Source organism: Hyperolius riggenbachi, chromosome 7, assembly GCF_040937935.1.
Source record: "Hyperolius riggenbachi isolate aHypRig1 chromosome 7, aHypRig1.pri, whole genome shotgun sequence".
Lineage (NCBI taxonomy): Eukaryota > Metazoa > Chordata > Amphibia > Anura > Hyperoliidae > Hyperolius > Hyperolius riggenbachi.
The window spans coordinates 97,430,238-97,453,476 of record NC_090652.1 but is presented as its reverse complement, the minus strand read 5'-3'; the positions used below and the strand labels follow the sequence as shown (position 1 = coordinate 97,453,476).

Below are 23,239 nucleotides of genomic sequence, written 5' to 3'. Positions count from 1 at the left end.
TACTCTTCTTTGAAGCCATACCTGCATGGACTCTGTTTCTGTTTTGCTGTACAGAGACTGGCCTCAGGATAGAGGATATCACAATGTGTATCTGCTCAGTCTATTCACATCTCTTGACAGACAGCTGCCTTAGGCCAGGTACATTGATGTCTATCTGAGAGCAAGTAAATGTTCTGATATTCATAACACTGCAGTACAAGAAATGCTAGCAATCTCCGCCAGTGTAGGTAAAACAAACCAGGTTGTGTACGTAATGCTCTGCTGATTCCTGTTGTATTCACAGGACATGGCAGGAAGTTGTATGGTACGTTTGCAGGGAAAGGAGGGGGGGAGGAGGGAGATGAAAGTAAACTTTTCTTTGCATTGATTAGCATTTGGCTCTGTGCTTTTTTTCCCCTCTCTGTTGTGGAGTTTGCCTTTAGCCTATTGCTAAGCAACCAGATTGTAAAAGTACAACAGGCAGTGTGAGGAAAGCATGCACCCAGCACTCCCCAACCCTCACTGGTTTCTCCATAGGAGCTGGCTGCAGGATTCCACATTCCTCTGGGCTACCCTTCTTGGCAAAAGTGAGAGGGACAAGGCAGTGCCAAAGAGCCCGGGGGCAGAGAGGTTGCTGACTAAGTTTTGGGTACTAGATGGACGGAGAAAAGAGAGAAAGTTGAAAAGAAGAAGAGGAGGAGTGCTCCACTGTATGAGCCCTGATTCTTCATTTCAGGTTTGATTTACGTTCCTTTTCACTTCCCCAGTGTTTCCCCTGCCCTGCTGGCCACCAGCAAACACCACATTTTCCCACCATTTGGCCTGTATCATTTTTACTGATGCACAGATGTGCACATTCAGTGACATTCCTTCTGTGTATCTACTGGGCCTTCACATGTGATGACAATCATGCCTACTTTGCTAGCCCCTCTGTTATTCAGTGAGCTTGTTTGGCTGTTCTGAAGACTGTAATTACTGTAGTTTTAAAAGGCTATTAAAGTAGTTTGGTTTATTGCCTGATAACTAAGGGCCCATTCATACTGGGGTGATTAGCGGCCGTTTACCTCTAACTGCTGAATCGCTGGTGTTTTTTAGTGTAATGTAAAGTATATGGCAGTGATCTCACTGCCGCGATTGACAGCGATTCACATTAAATGCAAATGCGGTGCATGCATCGCTTTTTCACAATTTTTGATCAGTCGTGATTGCAATGTTAAAACCGCTAATCGCAAAGCTCAAAAATTGCAAAAATGTACAGCAAAAAATATCGCTGCCGCAAAACACAAGCACTAATCGCTAGCATTTTGCGATCCCCAGTGTGACTGGGCCCTTAATGCACTGTCAAATATAAATTGTTCTTGCCAGATTCTGACTACTTGTAGTCCTAAGCTGGTCATAGGCGGAGCTTACTTTGTCTTGGTTTTGTTTTTTCAGATTCAAACTACAGGTTTCCTGCATTCCAATACACGCCATCTACTCTCTACATAAGCCTTCCATACACTGGCAGACTTTGTCCCGACGTGCCCAAAAGATAGATCCCTCTCTGATCAATGTCAGATAAGAGAGGAATGTATCATTGCCACACACTGCACATAGATTTTAATAGGTTTCAGCATGAAAACAAGTGTTCCCACTGCATGGGCTGCTCACCCTGGTGCCCAGTGCAGAGTATTAGCACAGCAAAGCGTTGACACTCACCTCTCCAGCCAGTGCACTCCTTTCTCAGTGCTGCCCTCATCTCCCTGTGCCTGTAGTGACCTGGAGCATGTACACACTCATATACACTGCTGGTTCACAGGGTCACTATGCACTCATACACTGCTGGTTCACAGGGTCACTACGCACTCATACACTGCTGGTTAACAGGGTCACTACGCACTCATATACACTGCTGGTTCACAGGGTCACTACGCACTCCTATACACTGCTGGTTCACAGGGTCACTATGCACTAATACACTGCTGGTTCACAGGGTCACTACGCACTCATATACTGCTGGTTCACAGGGTCACTACGCAGTCATACACTGCTGGTTCACAGGGTCACTACGCACTCATACACTGCTGGTTCACAGGGTCACTACACACTCATATACACTGCTGGTTCACAGGGTCACTACGCACTCATATACACTGCTGGTTCACAGGGTCACTACGCACTCATATACACTGCTGGTTTACAGGGTCACTACGCACTCATACACTGCTGGTTCACAGGGTCACTACACACTCATACACTGCTGGTTCACTGGGTCACTACACACTCATATACACTGCTGGTTCACAGGGTCACTACGCAGTCATATACACTGCTGGTTCACAGGGTCACTACGCAGTCATACAGTGCTCGTTCACAGGGTCACTACGCACTCATCTACACTGCTGGTTCACAGGGTCACTACGCAGTCATACACTGCTGGTTCACAGGGTCACTACGCACTAATAGACACTGCTGGTTTACAGGGTCACTACGCACTCATACACTGCTGGTTCACTGGGTCACTACGCACTCATATACACTGCTGGTTCACAGGGTCACTACGCACTCATATACACTGCTGGTTTACAGGGTCACTACGCACTCATACACTGCTGGTTCACAGGGTCACTACGCACTCATATACACTGCTGGTTCACAGGGTCACTACGCACTCCTATACACTGCTGGTTCACAGGGTCACTATGCACTAATACACTGCTGGTTCACAGGGTCACTACGCACTCATATACTGCTGGTTCACAGGGTCACTACGCAGTCATACACTGCTGGTTCACAGGGTCACTACGCACTCATATACACTGCTGGTTCACAGGATCACTACGCACTGATACACTGCTGGTTCACAGGGTCACTACGCACTCATATACACTGCTGGTTCACAGGGTCACTACGCACTCATATACACTGCTGGTTTACAGGGTCACTACGCAGTCATACACTGCTGGTTCACAGGGTCACTACGCACTCATACACTGCTGGTTCACAGGGTCACTACACACTCATATACACTGCTGGTTCACAGGGTCACTACGCACTCATATACACTGATGGTTCACAGGGTCACTACGCACTCATATACACTGCTGGTTTACAGGGTCACTACGCACTCATACACTGCTGGTTCACAGGGTCACTACGCACTCATATACACTGCTGGTTCACAGGGTCACTACGCACTCCTATACACTGCTGGTTCACAGGGTCACTACGCACTCATACACTGCTGGTTCACAGGGTCACTACGCAGTCATACACTGCTGGTTCACAGGGTCACTACGCACTCATATACACTGCTGGTTCACAGGGTCACTACGCACTCATATACACTGCTGGTTCACAGGGTCACTACGCACTCATATACACTGCTGGTTCACAGGGTCACTACACACTCATACACTGCTGGTTCACAGGGTCACTACACACTCATATACACTGCTGGTTCACAGGGTCACTACGCACTCATACACTGCTGGTTCACAGGGTCACTACGCACTCATATACACTGCTGGTTCACAGGGTCACTACGCACTCATACACTGCTGGTTCACAGGGTCACTATGCACTCATACACTGCTGGTTCACAGGGTCACTACGCAGTCATACACTGCTGGTTCACAGGGTCACTATGCACTCATACACTGCTGGTTCACAGAGTCACTACGCACTCATACACTGCTGGTTCACAGGGTCACTACGCAGTCATATACACTGCTGGTTCACACGGTCACTACGCACTCATATACACTGCTGGTTCACAGGGTCACTATGCACTAATACACTGCTGGTTCACAGAGTCACTACGCACTCATACACTGCTGGTTCACAGGGTCACTACGCACTCATATACACTGCTGGTTTACAGGGTCACTACGCACTCATACACTGCTGGTTCACAGGGTCACTACGCACTCATACACTGCTGGTTCACAGGGTCACTACGCACTCATATACACTGCTGGTTCACAGGGTCACTACGCACTCCTATACACTGCTGGTTCACAGGGTCACTATGCACTAATACACTGCTGGTTCACAGGGTCACTATGCACTCATACACTGCTGGTTCACAGGGTCACTACGCACTCATATACACTGCTGGTTCACAGGGTCACTACGCAGTCATACACTGCTGGTTCACAGGGTCACTACGCACTCATACACTGCTGGTTCACAGGGTCACTACTCTCTCATACACTGCTGGTTCACTGGGTCACTACGCACTCATACACTGCTGGTTCACTGGGTCACTACGCACTCATATACACTGCTGGTTTACAGGGTCACTACGCACTCATACACTGCTGGTTCACAGGGTCACTACGCAATCATATACACTGCTGGTTCACAGGGTCACTACGCAGTCATACACTGCTGGTTCACAGGGTCACTACGCACTCCTATACACTGCTGGCTCACAGGGTCACTACGCACTCATACACTGCTGGTTCACTGGGTCACTACGCACTCATATACACTGCTGGTTCACATGGTCACTACGCACTCATATACACTGCTGGTTCACAGGGTCACTACGCACTCATATACACTGCTGGTTCACAGGGTCACTACGCACTCATATACACTGCTGGTTCACAGGGTCACTACGCACTCATACACTGCTGGTTCACAGGGTCACTATGCACTCATACACTGCTGGTTCACAGGGTCACTACGCAGTCATACACTGCTGGTTCACAGGGTCACTACGCACTCATATACACTGCTGGTTCACAGGGTCACTACGCACTCATATACACTGCTGGTTCACAGGGTCACTATGCACTCATACACTGCTGGTTCACAGGGTCACTATGCACTCATACACTGCTGGTTCACAGGGTCACTACGCAGTCATATACACTGCTGGTTCACAGGGTCACTACGCACTCATACACTGCTGGTTCACTGGGTCACTACGCACTCATATACACTGCTGGTTCACAGGGTCACTACGCACTCATATACACTGCTGGTTCACAGGGTCACTACGCACTCATACACTGCTGGTTCACTGGGTCACTACGCACTCATATACACTGCTGGTTCACAGGGTCACTACGCAGTCATATACACTGCTGGTTTACAGGGTCACTACGCAGTCATACACTGCTGGTTCACAGGGTCACTACGCACTCATACACTGCTGGTTCACAGGGTCACTACACACTCATATACACTGCTGGTTCACAGGGTCACTACGCACTCATATACACTGCTGGTTCACAGGGTCACTACGCACTCATACACTGCTGGTTCACTGGGTCACTACGCACTCATATACACTGCTGGTTCACAGGGTCACTACGCAGTCATATACACTGCTGGTTCACAGGGTCACTACACAGTCATACCGTGCTGGTTCACAGGGTCACTACAGGCATCGGCAGCTGGCGGCAGCACACCTGCTGGAAAAGTGTGTGATCAAGCACTTTGCTGCACTAATACTCTGCATGAGACCCCGGGGAGAGCAGCATTAGCATGGGGAAGCATGTTTGTCTAGCAATAAACCGTCTTGTCCCATTGGTAACATTGACGATTTTTGCTAGAAATCGGTCAGAATTACAATTGGGCGTTAATCTCTGAGGAATATCTCATAGTGTATGGGCACATTTAGTCATGAAGGAACAGAATGTAACAAATATTTATATGGTCCCGTGCACATCTAAAATCGCTAAACGCTAGCGATTAGCGTTAGCGTTTCAGCGGGTGATTTTTCCGCAGAAAAAGAGAATCACTGGACAAATTAACTTTTTGGGAGCGATCGCGATTAGCGGTTCTATACATGCTAATCTCAATCTCTCCAGAATCGCCGGCAAACCGATGCAGGTAACGCGTTTGCGATTAGCGATAATCGCAAAACGTCTGCGATCGTGGCAGTGGGAACACATGCCGTAGGGTACAATAGGACTAGCGGTTTTAAAAATAGCTAGCGGTTTGCGGTTAACTTCGGTGTGAACGAGCCCTTAGGGCCCTTTTCCACTAGCAGTCGCTAGCGTTCACGCTGAACGCTAGCGATTGCTGAATCGCAATTCCGGCGATTTCCCGACGTTTGCGGCCGCAATTTTGCTATGCTATGCACTGCATAGCAAAATCGCGGCAAATATCGCTCCGCCGCGCGTTCGCGTTCCCGTCAAAAACGAATCGCGGTAGTGGAAATGACCTACCGCGATTCCTATGTTAAAAAACAAACCGTAGCGATTGTAAAATCGCTAGCGGTTTGCGACTTCACGATTTGCGCTAGTGGAAAAGAGCCCTTAGAGTTACTTAGTGCATTATGATCTGTTAAAAACTATTCTTTCAGTTTTAGGAAAGTGTTGTTCAATTAATGACTTGTGGGCTTATTTTATACCTTATGGGCCCTAATTTAATAAACGGCTCCCCTGGGTTTTGTGACGTAAAGGTTTTTTCACCTTATCAATAGAATACATGATCAGCCTCCCGCATAAAAACAAATTCTCAAAATAACTTTTCTAAGTGAATCAAAGCTTTTTTTTTTAATTTTTTTTTATTACCTCTCTTATGTACTTTTCAGAATTTTTTCACTTGTTGCTATGGAAAAGGCATTTTGTACAAAATATGAAAAGCATCCCTTAAAAAAGGAACACTGTAGTGAGAGGGATATGGAGGCTGCCAAAGTATCAGCAGGACAGCAATGGCATCATTTGTAAGGAACAAGGCAGCCTTTACATCCCACTCTCTTCTGTGCCCCAAAAGTCCATACAAATGCTTGATTAAAGTCTGCTGAGTCGCCCGATAACTACCACCTCAACCAATAATCCAGCATGTGTACCCCGACCCCACCCTGCAACCCCAGGGAGGGGGTGTCAACTTGGCTGAGCAACGGCCAATACATGTGCCGCCCCTTGCCAAGTCCACGTGACATCACATCTGCACCACTCTGTCATCCCTCTGTCTGCCCACATTGCAGCAGAATGCGTCATCAGTTATACAGCTGACTCTGTGTTAGTACAGCATCGGTTCGGTGACGTTGCTTAAAGGGACCCCGAGGTGAGAGGGATATGGAGGCTGCCATATTTATTACCTTCTAAACAGCAGTTCCCTGGCAGTCCTCCTGATCCTGTGTCTCTAATGGGAGCACATTACTGCTGAGCTCTTCCGGATCACCTTGCAGTTGGCCATCATCGAGTGCCAGCTCTCTCCTTTCACTTCTCCCTTGGTTGACTTTTAAACATAGACCCTGAACAAGCATGCAGCAGATCAGGTACTCTCACTCAGCTGACTCAGGATTTACTGGATTACCCATATGCTTGTTCCAGTGTTTTGATTCAGACACTACTTAAAGAGAACCAGAGATGAACGACCTAATATACATACCTGGGGCTTTCTCCAGCCCCATTAGCATGGATCTCTCCCACGCTGCCGTCCTTTACCGGGTCCTGTCACTTTGGCCAGTCAGGGCCAGTCAACGCACGCTCCCTCCTTACTGCGCAGGCACTTGCGTAAAGCAGGCCCCGGCGAGACGGGGGGAGTCCTTGTGGATGTGTACAACTGGCTGCGTCCGGTGGAAGTGACGGGACATGGTACCGGCGATAGAGGCAGCAGAGGACAGCGACGTGGGAGCGATCCATGCTGATGGGGCTGGAGGAAGCCCCAGGTACGTATAAAATCTTTTTTCATTTTCCGTCTCTGGCCTTCTCTGGTTCCCTTTTAGCCAGATCATCAACAGGGCTGCCAGGCAACTTGCTTTGTTTACAAGGAAATAAATATGGCAAGCCTCGGGTACCCTTTAACCACTTCACCACTGAGGGGTTTTACCCCCTGACCACCAGAGCAATTTTCACCTTTCAGCGCTCCTTCCATTCATTCGTCTATAACTTTATTATTACTTATCCCAATGAAATGAACTATATCTTGTTTTTTTCGCCACCAATTAGGCTTTCTTTAGGTGGGACATTATGCCAAGAATTATTTTATTCTAAATGTGTTTTAATGGGGAAATAGGAAAAAATGTGGGAAAAAATTATTATTTTTCAGTTTTCGGCCATTATAGTTTTTAAATAAAGCATGCTACTGTAATTAAAACCCATGAAATGTATTAACCCATTTGTCCCGGTTATAAAACCATTTAAATTATGTCCCTATCACAATGTTTGGCGACAATATTTTATTTGGAAATAAAGGTGCATTTTTTTCAGTTTTGCATCCATCCCTAATTACAAGCCCGCAGTTTATAAAGTAACAGTGTTATACCCTCTTGACATAAATATTTAAAAAGTTCAGTCCCTAAAGTAACTATTTATGTTTTTTTTTATTGTATTTTTTTTTTTTTTTAATTACAAAAAAAAAATAAAAATTGGGGAGTGTGGGAGGTAATGAGTTAATTTATTGTGTAAATGTAATGTTTGTATATGTAAAATGCTTTTAGGGTGTAGTTTACTATTTGGCCACAAGATGGCCACAGAGTGTTTGTTTACATGCGACCTGTAAGCGTCCGGAAGGACGCTTACAGGAAGCAGTAGGAGGCTGGGAGACTCACAATGATCTCGCTGTTTCTGAAAGAAGCAGCAGATCATTGCGGGGGCTTAGATCAACGAACGGGAATGGATTTTTCCGTTCATTGATCTCCGGGCGAGCGGGCGGCGGCGTGCACGAGCGGCGGGTGCGCGCGCACGAGTGGCGGGAGCGCGGACAGCGGCGGTAGCGCGGAAGGTACGGATTTCTCAGTCCCTGGTTTTTTAGGAGGGAAAAAAGGGGCGGAGAAATCCGTACGCGTGGGGGTAAAGTGGTTAAGGAATTGGGTCCCGATCCCCAATGGTCAACATCAATCCGCACGTGTGTACGGGCATTTACTGTGCTGTCAGATTACACCTCGGTGCTTTGAGTCCGCCAGGAGAAAAGCGCCATATAAATGTTCTGTGATTGTTTTGTTTGAGTCTTACTTCTCACATTCCTTTAAGCAGTCAGTCCCAGTTTTGAACTATATATTTATGTGCAGGTGGTAGTAAGCATAAATTATCAGTGCAAAGGAGTGTTGTGCATTGCTTGCCTGTTCTTTTTGCAGTAAATATATTAATACCTGGCTGGCCTAGTCGTGTAGCTTCTTGCTGACCGACGAATAGGAGATGCTTTGCTCACCTGACTCAGTCCACCTCCTTCCACCAGGGTTGCCACCTGATCCCTTTCAATACCGGCACATATGAATTATACATGCCTTGTGGCTAGTTAGATGCAGTTAAGGCACTTATTAAGTGTGAGTAGCCCCAGAACCTGTATAACTTAGATGTGCCAGTATTTAAAAGGATGAGGTGGCAACCCTGCCTCTCACTGCTGTCTGAAATTAACCTCTTTGTGGCCAGTATTACAGTTCTTCATGTTTTCCTTGTAATAAAATATGTAGCCTTTTTCACACCTTCCTCAGTGTGTTTAAAAAATGTGTGTGTACCTCACATCAGCCTGCACTGCCTGCAAATAAAATATTTCTGCTCTTTTGGTTTACAAATATATAACAGACCATGAGGAGGTTGTGTAAAGGGTTACATGCTTTTTAAACCACTTGGCTGGGTAAGGTGATCTGTGATCACAGGAAAAGGCTAGCCAGTGTTCCCTCATGGCTCCTATCTGACTACATCATGTGAGGGCAAGGATGGGATGGCAGAAAAGTCTGGACACTCATCCTTGCAATTTCACAAGCGTAATTCCGTTTTTCAGGGCTCTGCGATTGTGTGTTCTTTTGTGGACTTTTTTAGACATCTCATGGTTTTATTTTATGCATAAAAATGTCCAAAGTAGATTTAATGTTTTATTGTCTCTGCTCAACTGCAGTGCCTCAAATGTCCCAGAGGGAAAATATTGAAATATTGACCATTTTATCTGCCTCTTGCAGTCAGAAGCCCAGTTATCTAATTAGGAAAGTGTTTTACAGCTGTAATTTGTAATCAGTAAGGGACTATAGTCCACTGGGATCCCAACTGGAGAAAAACCGTCAGATGCATAGCTGGCTAATAACTCTTTCAGGCAGGGAAAAAAGAAAAGGAGAACAGCATAGGTGTCTGTGTCCTTGCCACTGTATATACACGTCTATCTCATCACGTCACATGTCATCTCAGGTACACTTTGTCTCACATTGTAATTCGCAACATGTGCGATGTGTGGGAAAAAAGCTTAAGTTTGTCCAATTCCTGAACTTGGCCATAAAAACTGCAGAAATGTAACACGAATCAATGCAAAATTTCTGAGTTCCTGAGCGGGCCATTGACTTAAACGGCGACAACGTGCGAATCTAACAAGCGTGCTACCTGCCTAAATATATTTACTGCAAAAAGTTGAGACTTGCAATGTACATTTTTAATTAATTCAAACTTACGATTGCATGCATTAAGAGAGTAGGATGATGAAGTCAAGCTTTGCATTTAGCATAGCCCTGTATTACAGCATACATTTTACATGTGCACTGGAGCACTCAACCTCAGCATTTTTGTGATTCATCAATGACGCGATCAGTTGTTTTGCGCTACACCAGTAGTCCTTCAGTAAACAGAGGTGTTTACTAGGCGGTCTATGCTATATAATGATAAAATCTGGATATTTGCAATGTTTATATCCATCACATTATCTCCAAATGGAGTATTTCCTTCATTAATGGAAAACCTCAATCTATATAATAATTTGTACAGTCTGCAAGGAGTGAGCTATACAATCTTTTAAATGGTATTCTGCATCTGCAGTTTTGCCTGGATCTGGGTAGGCGTGTAATATGCATACAAATGGCTTTTTTTATGCTAGACACCCTGACAGATTAGTATTTATTCCAACCTGCATATGTGTCAATATGACAGACAGCAGCTCAGTGAAGCACAACAGAAGGCAGAGAAGTCTGGCTTCACCAGTATCCATGATCTGCTGCTATGTGGTGGAGTGTTCGCTTAGACTTTAATAGGCCGGGAAAACCCCTACAATGTATATGTTTCTATAGAAGATACTGTAGTATTTCATAATACTGTACTGTATAATATTGCGATGCTGCTATTGTAGACTGATATATTTCTCAGCTGAGTGCATATGAAATTTAGGTTTGTCAATGTACCGTACTTTTTTTTTTTTTTTCACTGTCGGAACAGCTAGTATTTCAGACAGGAAAGCCCTCTTGTCTTGCTCAGAGTCAAAGGTTAACTCCTTAGCCACATGATTCCTGGTATGTAAGCTGTTGTATGTGGAACTCTGTAATTTACACACTGATTGCTTTGTGCTTGTAGCTGGAGGTGAGAAGAATCTGTTGATAATGAAGTGGCAACTAATTCCCAATTAGTTCTCCTTTGTCTGACTATGACTAGTAATCTGCTGCATTTCCTGTAGCTCTGCAGGTGTAATAAGGGCTCCAGGGTTGGAATACCTCAGAGGCAGTGTACCTTCCCCAGGGAGACAAATAATACCATCAGGGCTTTGTCTGACAGACTGCTCTCCAGACTGACCTCTGACACTGCAGACAGGAGTCATATCTCAGCAGGAGTACCCTACCTTTCAATTGTATTGGAGATTTCCTTTTCTACCGGTATTGTGAAACATGTAATTCAGTTATATGCACTTTGTGTTCTTTTTCAGAATTGCTACGTTGCTTGTAAATTCATACTTCTATTACGTCAGTGAGCAGCAACATTTTTACTAAAATTACATTTATGGTGGATATACATGGAACATTGTACATGAATAATCCACCTGAAAGATTTATTAAGCTACATAAACACTTGCAAGATTACTCACCCAATGCTATCGTTACAGGGGTCACCCAGACAATTACAGATATTCTCGAGTTTACCACAACAAATCTATAAGCAGTTCCAACTGATCAAGTGTATGATGTCTATACCAGAGTTAATTTGCATTAGCATGTCAGGACTCGGAAGCAGAAAAGTATAGTTGTAGAATTATATATAAACTAGCAGACCCAAGCCCGTTTAAAAACTGGCTCTAGGGTCTGTGTTTTTTGGCCCCGCATGTACTGCACACGCGCGCCCCCAAAATGCGCACACCCGGCCGCCCGCTCACACGCCCGCCTGGCTCCCTGGCCCCGTCCCTGTCCTCCTGCCTGTGTGAGGCTGGGTCCGTGCTGCGCACATGCGCAGTAGCAAAAAGCACGGACCCAGCTACACAGAGACAACTGTCCCTGCTGTACGCAGGGACAGTTGCCTATTATTATATAGGATGTATAGGTCTTCCAAGTGGCTCACGCAAAGGAATTTCAAAAGCTTGTTTGCTTAATTTGTTCTCTACATGAGACGCTCCGCCCTCCGTGCCAGTGTCTGTCATATATTCTTCAGGTTACTTTGTGGCCTTTATTCAGGCACATTATTAATTTACCTTGCCTCACATCTGAGGAAGCGAATTGTGGCCACCAGTGTAAGCTGCGCCATTCTTCCTAGCACCTGTCGTCCCTTCACTCTTCTTCATCGACACAGAACGCATTGCTTTATTGTTGCCAACCAATGTGCCTGTACAGCCTTGTGGCCACAGTATCACTGACAGGATTGTGTTTGATCCTTGCAGGTGACACAAACTGAGGGGAAATTTTGCATGTGTACGCACCTTATGTGAATATCTCTGAGACCTATTCAGAGGGGCAGAAAAAGCAAAGTCACTTCCCACTTTATAAAGAGGATTGCTTGTTTGTCTAAAATGATAACTTAATTATGAAGAGCTGTGGAGAGTGACAAGAAATGTTCTGCTAAGTGTTTCTCTCTGTCCCTAGAGGAGACCCATTCAGAGAGGTCAGACGAAGTAGAGTCACCTGCCTGTTATTAAGAGCATTGCCTAAAGGCTTTACAGGCTTATCAAAATGAGTGGAGAGTGTCAGAAGGTGGCCAGGTACCCCACCTTTATAGAGCATGCAGTGGGAGTGATTCCTGCATTAATGCCAGGCAGCCCCAGTCTTGGTAGGAGAAGATCTAAGCTACTGAAGCCCAAGGGCCCTTTTTAAGGGCCCGTTTCGCCACTAGGGCGATTCGGCAGAGTTTCCCCGCACATCATTCGCACGGGGAAACTCTGCCATAGGGGATGACGGCGCCGCGGCGGAATCGCTTGCGGGAGCGATTCGCCCGGAACCCCCCGCAGATTTCGCCACGGAGGCTGCGAATCCCATAGCCGTGCATGGCACGGCTCATGGGATTCGCCTGCGATCCCGCCCACCGGCTCAGTGCGGTGTGCGTCTGCGAGACGCACGCCGCACTAGTGGAGACGAGCCCTTACACTTAATGCATTGGTATGCGTTAGTACGCATTTTTTCCATAGCAGTGCATTGTGAAAAAGCTTTCAGCTAAAATGCTTATAGTGGGAACTGTGCCATAGGAAAACATGGGCATTACTTAGAAAATCGGTTTTCTTTCAGTTACAACTGAGAGCAACTGATTAAGTGTAAAAGGGGCCTAAAAAGATCCAAGTCGCTAGGTCTGACTGGTGATCTCTGTACCCTTCTTGCAGCTGGTTGTGGAGGCCGGAAAGCAGGCTGCAGGGACTCCAACCAGCAGCAGACTCACCTTCGGCGCCCTTCCTGTTCCCTTCTATCTTCATCCTCGCTGGCACCATTTTCCTTGGCCTGGTGGCCTGTACATACTCGCATGACATGCTACGTGGTCATGGACAAAGGCTCCCTGTTGGGATGACAATGGAATGACACGGAGTGCGCTGGCCGGATGGGTGAGTTTTCACTTCACTGCCGTGAGTAGTCTGCAGAGTGCCAGGAGAGCACTATTAGCTTAGCAGTGACACCTGGCACCAGCCTTGCTGTGACACTCCATGAGAATCACCTGGTTCAGAATATTTACCATAAGACACACCGGTTCAAAATATTTTTTTCTGGTTTTACGCCTTTAAAGCTAATGTTTAAACTTATGCATGGCTGTGGAGCTGGCACAAAAATCATCTGACTCATCAGTTTATGAAAACTCAAACTCCAGGTACCAAAAAATTGGTCCGACTGACTCCTCGACTATACAGCCCTTGCAGGGCTGTGGAGTCGATACAAAAATCATCCAACTCCGACCCCCAACTCCTCAGTTCGTGAAACTCCAACTGTAGGTAAAAATTGCTTTGACTCCCACTCTCTAAAGCCCTAATTTTATGGAGCAAAAAATATATAAAAAGGTAATTTGTGCATCCACTTGTGTTCTCAATTGGGCACCAGACACTCGCACTTAGTTATTATATAGCCACGTGTTGGCTATTAAATACCCAATTATAGTCAAGGATTGGATATGGGAATGAATGAATCAGTAATTTAAGAAGACAAATTCTGTTTTACATAGCATTGTTAGTAAGAGTTGTATTTGGTCGTTTAGCCTCTTACATACTAGGAGTTCTAATTCACAATGAGCTTGCTGGGCAATCTGTGACTCTGGGGTAGCTTACAGTTACAGTCAGTAATCAGAGTTAATGGGAACCAACACTTAATACTCAGACAAAACTACCATTGAAATGCCGTTATTAGAATGTCGGTAACAACACTGTACTCACTATCACCATCATCTGATTTGTACTCACTATCACCATCACCTGATGCTCAAATTAAGCACATACTTCTTATAAAATGCTTGCCATGGCACCACCGGCCGTAGTTTTGCATTAGTCTCTATGGCAGTGCCAAAATTAAGAGTGTACAACTAAATAACTTGCTTTTGCTAGAGGTTACTACTTAGCAATATACTGTACTTCTTGTCTTCCATAGTCTGTACATTTTTGTGTAGCTGAAGTCTTTAGCTTGAAGGGCAAGTCTGGATTTCTGAAAAGCTCGATATACTTGGCACTGTATTGCCAGGGCCAGTCATTCAAGTGCAGTGATGTAGTTTTATGTATTCAGGTTGTGAAACTAAAAAGTAGTGAGCATCTGTTTTTTTTTCCCCAGTGGCTTATGTATTGTTACCACCATTGTGCAAACAGAGTGCATCCATACATAAATGTTATTTAAAACAAAAAATAAACAAACAAAAACAGAACAAGTCACCTTGCCCCATGATTGTGAATACCTAACAACCGTGTTCTATGACCATTATTCCACCTATATTTATGAGAGGGCCTCATGATGTACCAAATACATGGTATGCTAGGGTCAGCAGAGGGGGGTAAAAGTGGGTATAGTTTCTCTCTAATAATGTTGAAAACCATTAAGTTAATCCTTTCTCAAGCTAGGAATGTATGTGGAATTTCCTCCTCATCCACCATACAAACCATATCTAAAAGGATCTTTCTTGTCTTACAGAGTCTGGGGTCAGCGGACCGGAAAGAATTTCAAACACCAAGGTAAGACCTCCTTTCTCGCTTTGTCATGTGTTTATCTGTGTTGCTACAACCTGATTACTTCTCAACAGACACAGGGGATAAACCTGTGATATATTCTTACTGCTGCAAATAACATAGCAACCATATGTTTTCGTATATGTGTGCAAGGACACGTTTTTGTCTAGTAGACTGAGTTTTCCATGGAATAATCTTATGTTATCTGGAGAAAGGAAATTATTATTTTTCATTTGTCTCCAACCACCTCTGCATCATTTTAAGGTACATAGTGCACACCAGTAGGTCCCTACAAAAGAAACAAATCTCCTGTTGTATCACAGTTATAAAAGAGAGCAAGAATACCTTGGAGGCAGTTTCAGTGGAACACTGATAATATATCAGTATATTTCTAAGCTACGGAAGATGGTGAAACATGGGGAGAACATAGGGTACCTTACTGGAAATAGGAAATTTGGGTGCCCGATAGACTGGGAATAGGCACCCATATAAATACAGTCCATGAGGGAAATGTGGGCACTTGAGACACCCTAGAAAGTGCAGGTGCTGGGGCCAACCGCAATGCGAATATTATTATTATATTGGCACCTATGGCAGTGCTCGAAAACTTGATGTTTTTTTCCATCAGATTGCCAGGAGCCTGTGTTTGTATGGGGAGGGGGGGGGGGACGTGGCGGCTTAAGGTTTGGTGTGGAGAGGAGGGAGAAAAGGTTAGGCACCAGTATAGGGATGGTTCAGTGTAAGGAAGGAATGGTAAAATCAAGAATGGAATGATTTTACCTGCTGATCAACTCATTGTCCTGGAGCCGCAGCTGTGCTGCAACAGTCAGTCCAGATAATAAGTGGAGCTGCCATAATGTTGGTGAATGCTGACCTCAGTATTGCAGACACAAACATGCAGATGTAATCTTCAACATGACATTGCAGTTGGCCCTACAGAATGTAGGTCAGAATACTTGTGTTTGGGTGCACAGGCTGAAGTCAAGCCTCAACCCAACAGCTGAACCTCTAAAGCTACATACACACGAGGCACGGATGTCTGCAGTTGCATGGAGACAAGCAACAGTTGAAAGTCTCCAGCAACGACAGTTGTATACAAGCAACGATTGTATACACGCGGCAACAACCTGTCTGCAACATAGCGGAAACTGTTGCTCAGCAACTTCTGTCGCAGGTTCAATGAACTGTCGGACTCACAAGAGTTGCTAGAGACTAGCATACACACGACCGCACCGACTTGAGACTAGGGACGGTTGCTGCAACAGCTGTTGCCGGGGATTGAACGAGTCAATCGCCTGGAGACAGCTCTGATTAGCAACAGTTGCTTGCGCGCGCCTCATACACATGGAGGACCTGTTGCCGCAACATGCGCGCGCCATGTGTTTCCAGTAACAGTTGTAGCCCGTGTGTATGGGCCTTATGGCCCGTACTCACGGGCTGCAGAAGTGGCCTGTCGCCAGCACACGTGAGCGTGTGGGCGACAGGCCGGCGACAGCTCCTCGCCAGGTCCCTCCGCGTACACACGCGGAAGAGGGACCAGCGGCGAGACGGAAGCTGTCGCCGACGTTCCTCCTCCCCCCGCCGGAAGCTCCATTTACCACAATGGAGGTTGCTGTCGCTAGTCCGCGTACTCACGCGGACTAGCGACAGTTGCGGGGGAGGTGCGGCGGCGACTGTCGCCATGCGATTGAAACTTTCAATCGCATGGCGACATGAGCGACAGGCGACAGTTCGGGGTGCGCGGGCCGCGTGTTGAGGCGACAAAAGTCCCTCGTGAGTATGGGCCATTAAAGCTACATACACACGGGGGACAATTGTCCCCCGTTGCACGGCTACAAGAGATATCGCTTCCTGGTGGCGACAGCTATCCACACGTCTCGCCAGAAAGGCAGAGACGCGGCGGAAGCTGTCTGTGAATGGAGCATCCCCCAGCCGGATGCTCCATTCACTTGCATTAGGTCTCCTGTCACTAGTCCGCATACACACGCGGACTAGCGACAGTTGCGGCGACAGCTGTAGCCGGCGATTGAACAAGTCAATCGCCTGGTGACAGCTCCGACGGGGCGATGGTTCGGGGCGCACGCGTCATACACACGGGCGACCTGTTGCCGTAACACGCGCCTGCCACGTGGTTGCGGCGATAGCCGTGCCCCATGTGTATGAGCCATATGAAACATCCATCCTCCTATAGCTTTACTATTTCTCACCATTTCCAGGAATGACTTGACCTATGCACACAGCAGTTAACACTGTTAGTGCAAGCTTGGAATTGATTTTGTTACAATTCTGTATGTGCTATATCAGTACATGGTATCTACTTGTTCATTTCCATTCATGACCACACTTGTATTCATGGTTGTGCCTATATGAAAAACAAGTATGTATTATTTTTTGTCACAGACATGACATTATTGCTTTTCATTAAAGTGAACCTGACACTGCTTTTCATTAAAGTGAACCTGTGGGCCAGTAAGTTTTAAGTATTGGAGGCAGAGCATTAGCACAGAGGTGTGGCAACTGACATTGTTTATTGGAAGATGGTGGTTGGAGGAGATTTTATACTGGCTACACCTGGGGAAGGGAAGGGGAGGGTTTGGGTGAGGGGGAGGGGAATTAGGCTGGCCACACCTGCTATGGTGTGTGTGTGTGCTGTTAGTCATGCACCCCACATTTGCACTGTGAGGGGGGAGTAAGGCTACCCCCTTACTCCCCCCTCACAGCGAATCCAGCTATCATCTTCTCACTTGTTATGCGGGAATACAGGACTTATTTGCTGTGGAAAGGTTGTGCTAGCCTAGGGCCAGGTCTAGCCAGAGGCTTCAGCATGGAGCATTACTAAACACTTGTATATCTGGTAGGTAGTGAGGGAGTGGCATACTTTGGCTTCTCAGCTTCAGATACTTGAGGACCTTGTCCTGGCCCCCTGAGCATATACACTGGTCCCCTGAGTATATACAGTATGAAAAAACAGTTTTCCGGTAACTTATATAAGATTATAAGCTATCTACAATATTAAATTTAATAGCAATTACGCATACTAGAAGACTATACAGTATAAGCATATACATTCGTTTTGTTGTATAATTTTAAGCTTAATGCACCATAGTAAGAATTGATAAGAGACTGACCCATGCGAAGATTTGTTTAAAAGGGACACTATGTGCAAACATAAACAAATAGTAAGTACATTTTTTTAAAGGGTTCAAACATATTTTGTTTACTTGGGTCTGTGTTCCTATCTAGGATGTTTACCTCATTTCCTGTCCTGACACAATGTAAATCTCTCCAACATACCAGGGACATAGAATTTCACAACAACCATAAAACTTATAAAGCAGAGAAACTGAGGCCGCCCTTTATATTTTTTTCTCTTGCTATTCCACAGTTTTTTGTCCTGAAGACAACTAATGTTCATAAAAAAAGTAATGGAGATGATAGAGACAGAAGGCAAAGCAAGATCTCAAATGAGACCCCATAAGAGTTCTAACTCCTTCCCACATTATCCAAAAATATAATTAAAGGGGCACTATGGCGAAAAATAGTAACATTTAAAATATGTGCAAACAGAGAAATAAGAAGTACATATTTTCCAGAGTAAAATGAGCCATAAATTACTTTTCTCCTATGTTGCTGTCACTAACAGTAGGTAGTAGAAATTTGACAGAAGTGACAGGTTTTGGACTAGTCCATCTCTTCATAGGGGATTCTCAGCAAGGCTTTTATTCTTTATAAAGATATCCCCTAAAAAAGGATTTAACCATCCGGGCGGTATGGACGAGCTCAGCTCGTCCATCACCGCCGGAGGCTGCCGCTCAGGCCCTGCTGGGCCGATTTGCACCAAATAAAGAGCAGCACACGCAGCCGGCACTTTGCCAGCCGCGTGTGCTGCCCGATCGCCGCCGCTGTGCGGCGATCCGCCGCGAGCAGCGGCGAAAGAGGGTCCCCCCAGCCGCCTGAGCCCTGCGCAGCCGGAACAAATAGTTCCGGCCAGCGCTAAGGGCTGGATCGGAGGCGGCTGACGTCAGGACGTCGGCTGACGTCCATGACGTCACTCCGCTCGTCGCTATGGCGACGGTGTAAGCAAAACAAGGAAGGCCGCTCATTGCGGCCTTCCTTGTTTATTCTAGGCGCCGGAGGCGATCGGAAGAACGCCTCCGGAGCGCCCTCTAGTGGGCTGCATGAAATAGTTTTTTTTTAATTTAAAAAAACCCCTCCCGCAGCCTCCCTGGCGATCTTATCAGAACGCCAGGGGGGTTAAACAATAATGCTGGCCAGCTTCCCTACTCGCTACAACGTTTTTTGGTAGTTAGAGCAACTGCCATTCACTAAATAAATCCCTGAGACTCCCCTATGAAGAGATGGACTAGTCCAAAACCTGTCACTCCTGTCAGATTTCTACTACCTACCGTAAGAGACAGCAACATAGTAAAAAAATAATTTATGGCTCATTTTACTCTGGAAAATACGTACTTCTTATTTGTCTGTTTGCACATATTTTAAATGTTTGCACATATTTTAAATGTTACTATTTTTCGCCATAGTGCCCCTTTAATTATATTTTTGGATAATGTTGGAAGGAGTTAGAACTCTTATGGGGTCTCTTTTGAGATCTTGCTTTGCCTTCTGTCTCTATCATCGACATTACTTTTTTTATGAACATTGGTGGTCTTCAGGACAAAAAACTGTGGAATAGCAAGAGAAAAAAATATAAAGGGCGGCCTCAGTTCCTCTCCTCTATAAGTTTTATTGTTGTGAAATTCTATGTCCCTGTTATGTTGGAGAGATTCACATTGTGTCAGGACAGGAAATAAGGTATACATCCCAGATAGGAACACAGACCCAAGTAAACAAAATATGTTCTAACCCTTTAATTCCTCCTGAATATTTCATCGTTGGTAAAGGTGAATAAAGGGACTATGCCATTGCTCAGACAATTTTGCGATAATAATTTAATTGTTACTTTTTCTATCCCTGTGGGAGACACTCATCCACTTAAAGAGAATCTGTACTCTAAAATTCTTACAATAAAAAGCATACCATTCTATTCATTATGTTCTCCTGGGTCCCTCTGTGCTGTTTCTACCACTCCCTGCTGCAATCCTGGCTTGTAATTGCCATTTTTATGCAGTGTTTACAAACAAAAGAGTAGCTCAGTGTGTGAGTCATACAGAGTGTGCAGGAGGCCTGGAGAGGGTGTGTATAGCTTCTATCCAATCACAAGCAGCACAGCACATTCCAGCCGGACTGCCTGAACCCAACAGAGCGACAGAGGAGAGAAGATTAGATCATATAACAAAGATAATACAGCCACTGTGCAACTAGAAAAGGCTGCAGTTAGACAGAGCACATTAGAACAGGTATAGGAACTTATAGGATAGAAGAAATAAGGATAAAAATGTTGTTACAGAGTCTCTTTAAAGGGAACCCGAGGTGGGTATTTTAATAAAAAAAAAATCATTGCGGTCTGCTCTGGGGCTGGCCGGATCAGGTAGCTGTTTCATTTGCATTACCCCTGGGGACACAACGCTGAAAGCGCTGCTCTGTGTGTGTTTCACACAGAACAGCATGTAGGGAGGCGGGGGAGCAGCCAGGAAAAGGCAGAGCTGCCTAATGGCAACTGGGGAAGCCTTCCAGGAATGCCCTCAGTGGGTGTTTAGCAGGGAGTGCTTCTCCGCCCCTCCCCCCTTGAGATATCGACATGCTGTATGTCGGCAATTTCGGGGGGGGGGCAGAGAGCGGCACATGGGGGACACAAAGGCATGTCATGCAGTAAGGCACATTGCAAATGCTGCGGGATATACTCGTGAACCATCCACTATTTTTTGCAGGGTAGACTGTATAGTGGTTCCCTGTATAGGAATTGTAGATACCGTTTACTGTTGTTTCTATGTCATATGATGTGTGATCATGTTACTCACTTGGGTGGTACTTCCTGAGGAGGCAGTCCTATACATGGGGTGGAATTGTGTGGGATGGTACACTTGAGGAAGGGTCATGTGACCCGTAACATGTATGTGTCCTAAGCTCTATTAAACACAAACGCAAGTTTGAAGCTTGTGGAGTGCCTTTTTCTACTGAATTGGAGTTACCATTACATTGCAGGAGTGGTGAACCTGCTGGAAAAGTGCACCGGCAAAGGGCTACCCAACCAGGTGAGCCTTTTTTGAGACCCAAGGAGGTTATTGAAGTGGGGGGATTTCTTCCTGATGGGAATACAGGCAGCAAACCCCAAGAGGAAGTTTTCACCCCTTTTCATAATATGCAAAACTTGGGCTTTAGCATAGAAATGTTATGTCAAAATCCTATGCTACATGTTTATTATTCACTCTCAATGCAGTAGTGCATTCAGTATATGTTTACGTATGACAAAAAATGTTAAAGTAGATTAATACTGATTCATATAACACTATGAAACCTATATGTAAAAGGTGGTAAAATGTGGACTACCACTTAGTATTGTTACTGACAGAAATGGCAGCATGGTAATTATGAGGCTGAAAGAACACGAATTATGAGGCTGAAAGAACACGAACGTGCGTGCGGACAGCCATGAGATTTCTGCCATGTGCGTTATTTGCATTTGTGTTTTTGTTGCGTATACATCCTTCTTTTTAATAATCTGCCTTTTTTGGTGGGGGAAAAATACAGTATCGTATCTTTTTTGCAAAATTCATGTGCTTTCCCCCCAGCATTGCATACAAAACGTGTGTGTAATTGTAATTCTTACATTGCAAATCACAAAGAGCTGCAATTTGTAATGTAGCCCATAGACTTTTATTAAGTTTTCCACTTTGCAGTAAAACACATGCAATTCAAACTAGACTTCTCCCAACCTAAAGCTTCCATAAGGCACATCGCTAGTGCCACAGTGCACCACACTGCCAGAAACCTTTGACTTTTATATGTTAGAAAACACAATTGAAATCTCTGCAAGGGCTGCAAGGAGCTTTCAATCGCCAAACCCTTTACAACACGAAGCATTGTGATTGGCTGAATAGTGTGGGCATTGTTTATTACGGCCTATCTGAAGCCTCCAGCCCTGTTCAGATATCATTTGCTTGATTGACTTGATTATATTCATCATTGGATGTGATTGAAAATCTGAGTAACTGGCACACAAACTGCAATAATAACCTGGCAGTGGCTCAGAGAATGCCCTGTTTTCTGTAAGCTAGAAAATGTTTGAGTATAGTTCTGCTTTTATTTCTTCATTGTGGCTTCCCCGCAGTCAGCTGGTTGATTATAGTTGCTCTTTCATGACTCACCTCTTCTTATTGCTATATTAAGATGTTGGCAGTGTTGTGAGCCTAATAATGTAGTCTGTCCGTTTCGTATCCATGATACACTGCTACAGATCATTTCCCGTTTACTGAGCACATTGTTGTTTCCTGACAGTGTGTGGCATTCTCAGTATTACCATGGCGCAAGCTAGTGATGCAAGGGTCAAAACCGTCTCTGTTTTCAGTAATGGTTTTAAGCTGTAACAATTGGTGAAGTGACATTCCTGTTTAGAGACTTGCCTATAAAATGTGGTGTATAGGCAAATGGATGATAAGTGACAGAGAGTGGTTGCAGCTACAAGTCTGTTATCAGTGGTTGTTAGCGATCTGCAGGTTAAATTTTGTTTGCTATTAAAAAGTGATTGTACACACTTGCAACTTGGATCTCCTGAAACGTGTTTATGATCATTTTGAATACTTTGCTAAGTGTGTACAGCGGTCCCCTGATTCCTACCTACTGCTCGTTAGCAATTAGATTGTTCTAAAACCATGCTGTATTGGTATCATTCTATACTGCATCAAGTGCTGGAAATTCACTCTTGCTTGACCCTCCTCTCTACATTTTGATCAGCATATTTGTATTTCAAAAGAAACTAATAATGGTAATGGTACTTATCCGTTAGCCGGGCGCATCCGGCAGGTGGCGCTGTTGTTGCTAATTTCATTCATACTTACTTCACGTAGTAGTGTGTGAATGTAACCGCCGCAGGTGGCGCTAATTACATTTCTAGTTAACGTAA

The 23,239-nt window shown here is 45.2% G+C and overlaps 1 protein-coding gene across 6 annotated transcripts in view; it reads left to right on the top strand.

Moving 5' to 3' along the window:
• LOC137524482 (ankyrin repeat and fibronectin type-III domain-containing protein 1-like) overlaps nucleotides 1–23,239 on the top strand; it is a 747,681-nt gene that overhangs the window by 429,543 nt on the left and 294,899 nt on the right. For 4 of the 6 annotated variants that reach the window (XM_068244405.1, XM_068244403.1, XM_068244402.1 and 1 more), the window contains one exon: nucleotides 15,185–15,225. In XM_068244405.1, the coding sequence (XP_068100506.1) occupies nucleotides 15,185–15,225 (41 nt within the window). Of the gene's footprint in view, nucleotides 1–668; nucleotides 716–13,557; nucleotides 13,627–15,184; nucleotides 15,226–23,239 lie in introns of those variants that run through there. The other 2 variants (XM_068244407.1, XM_068244406.1) reach the window with 2 other exon arrangements.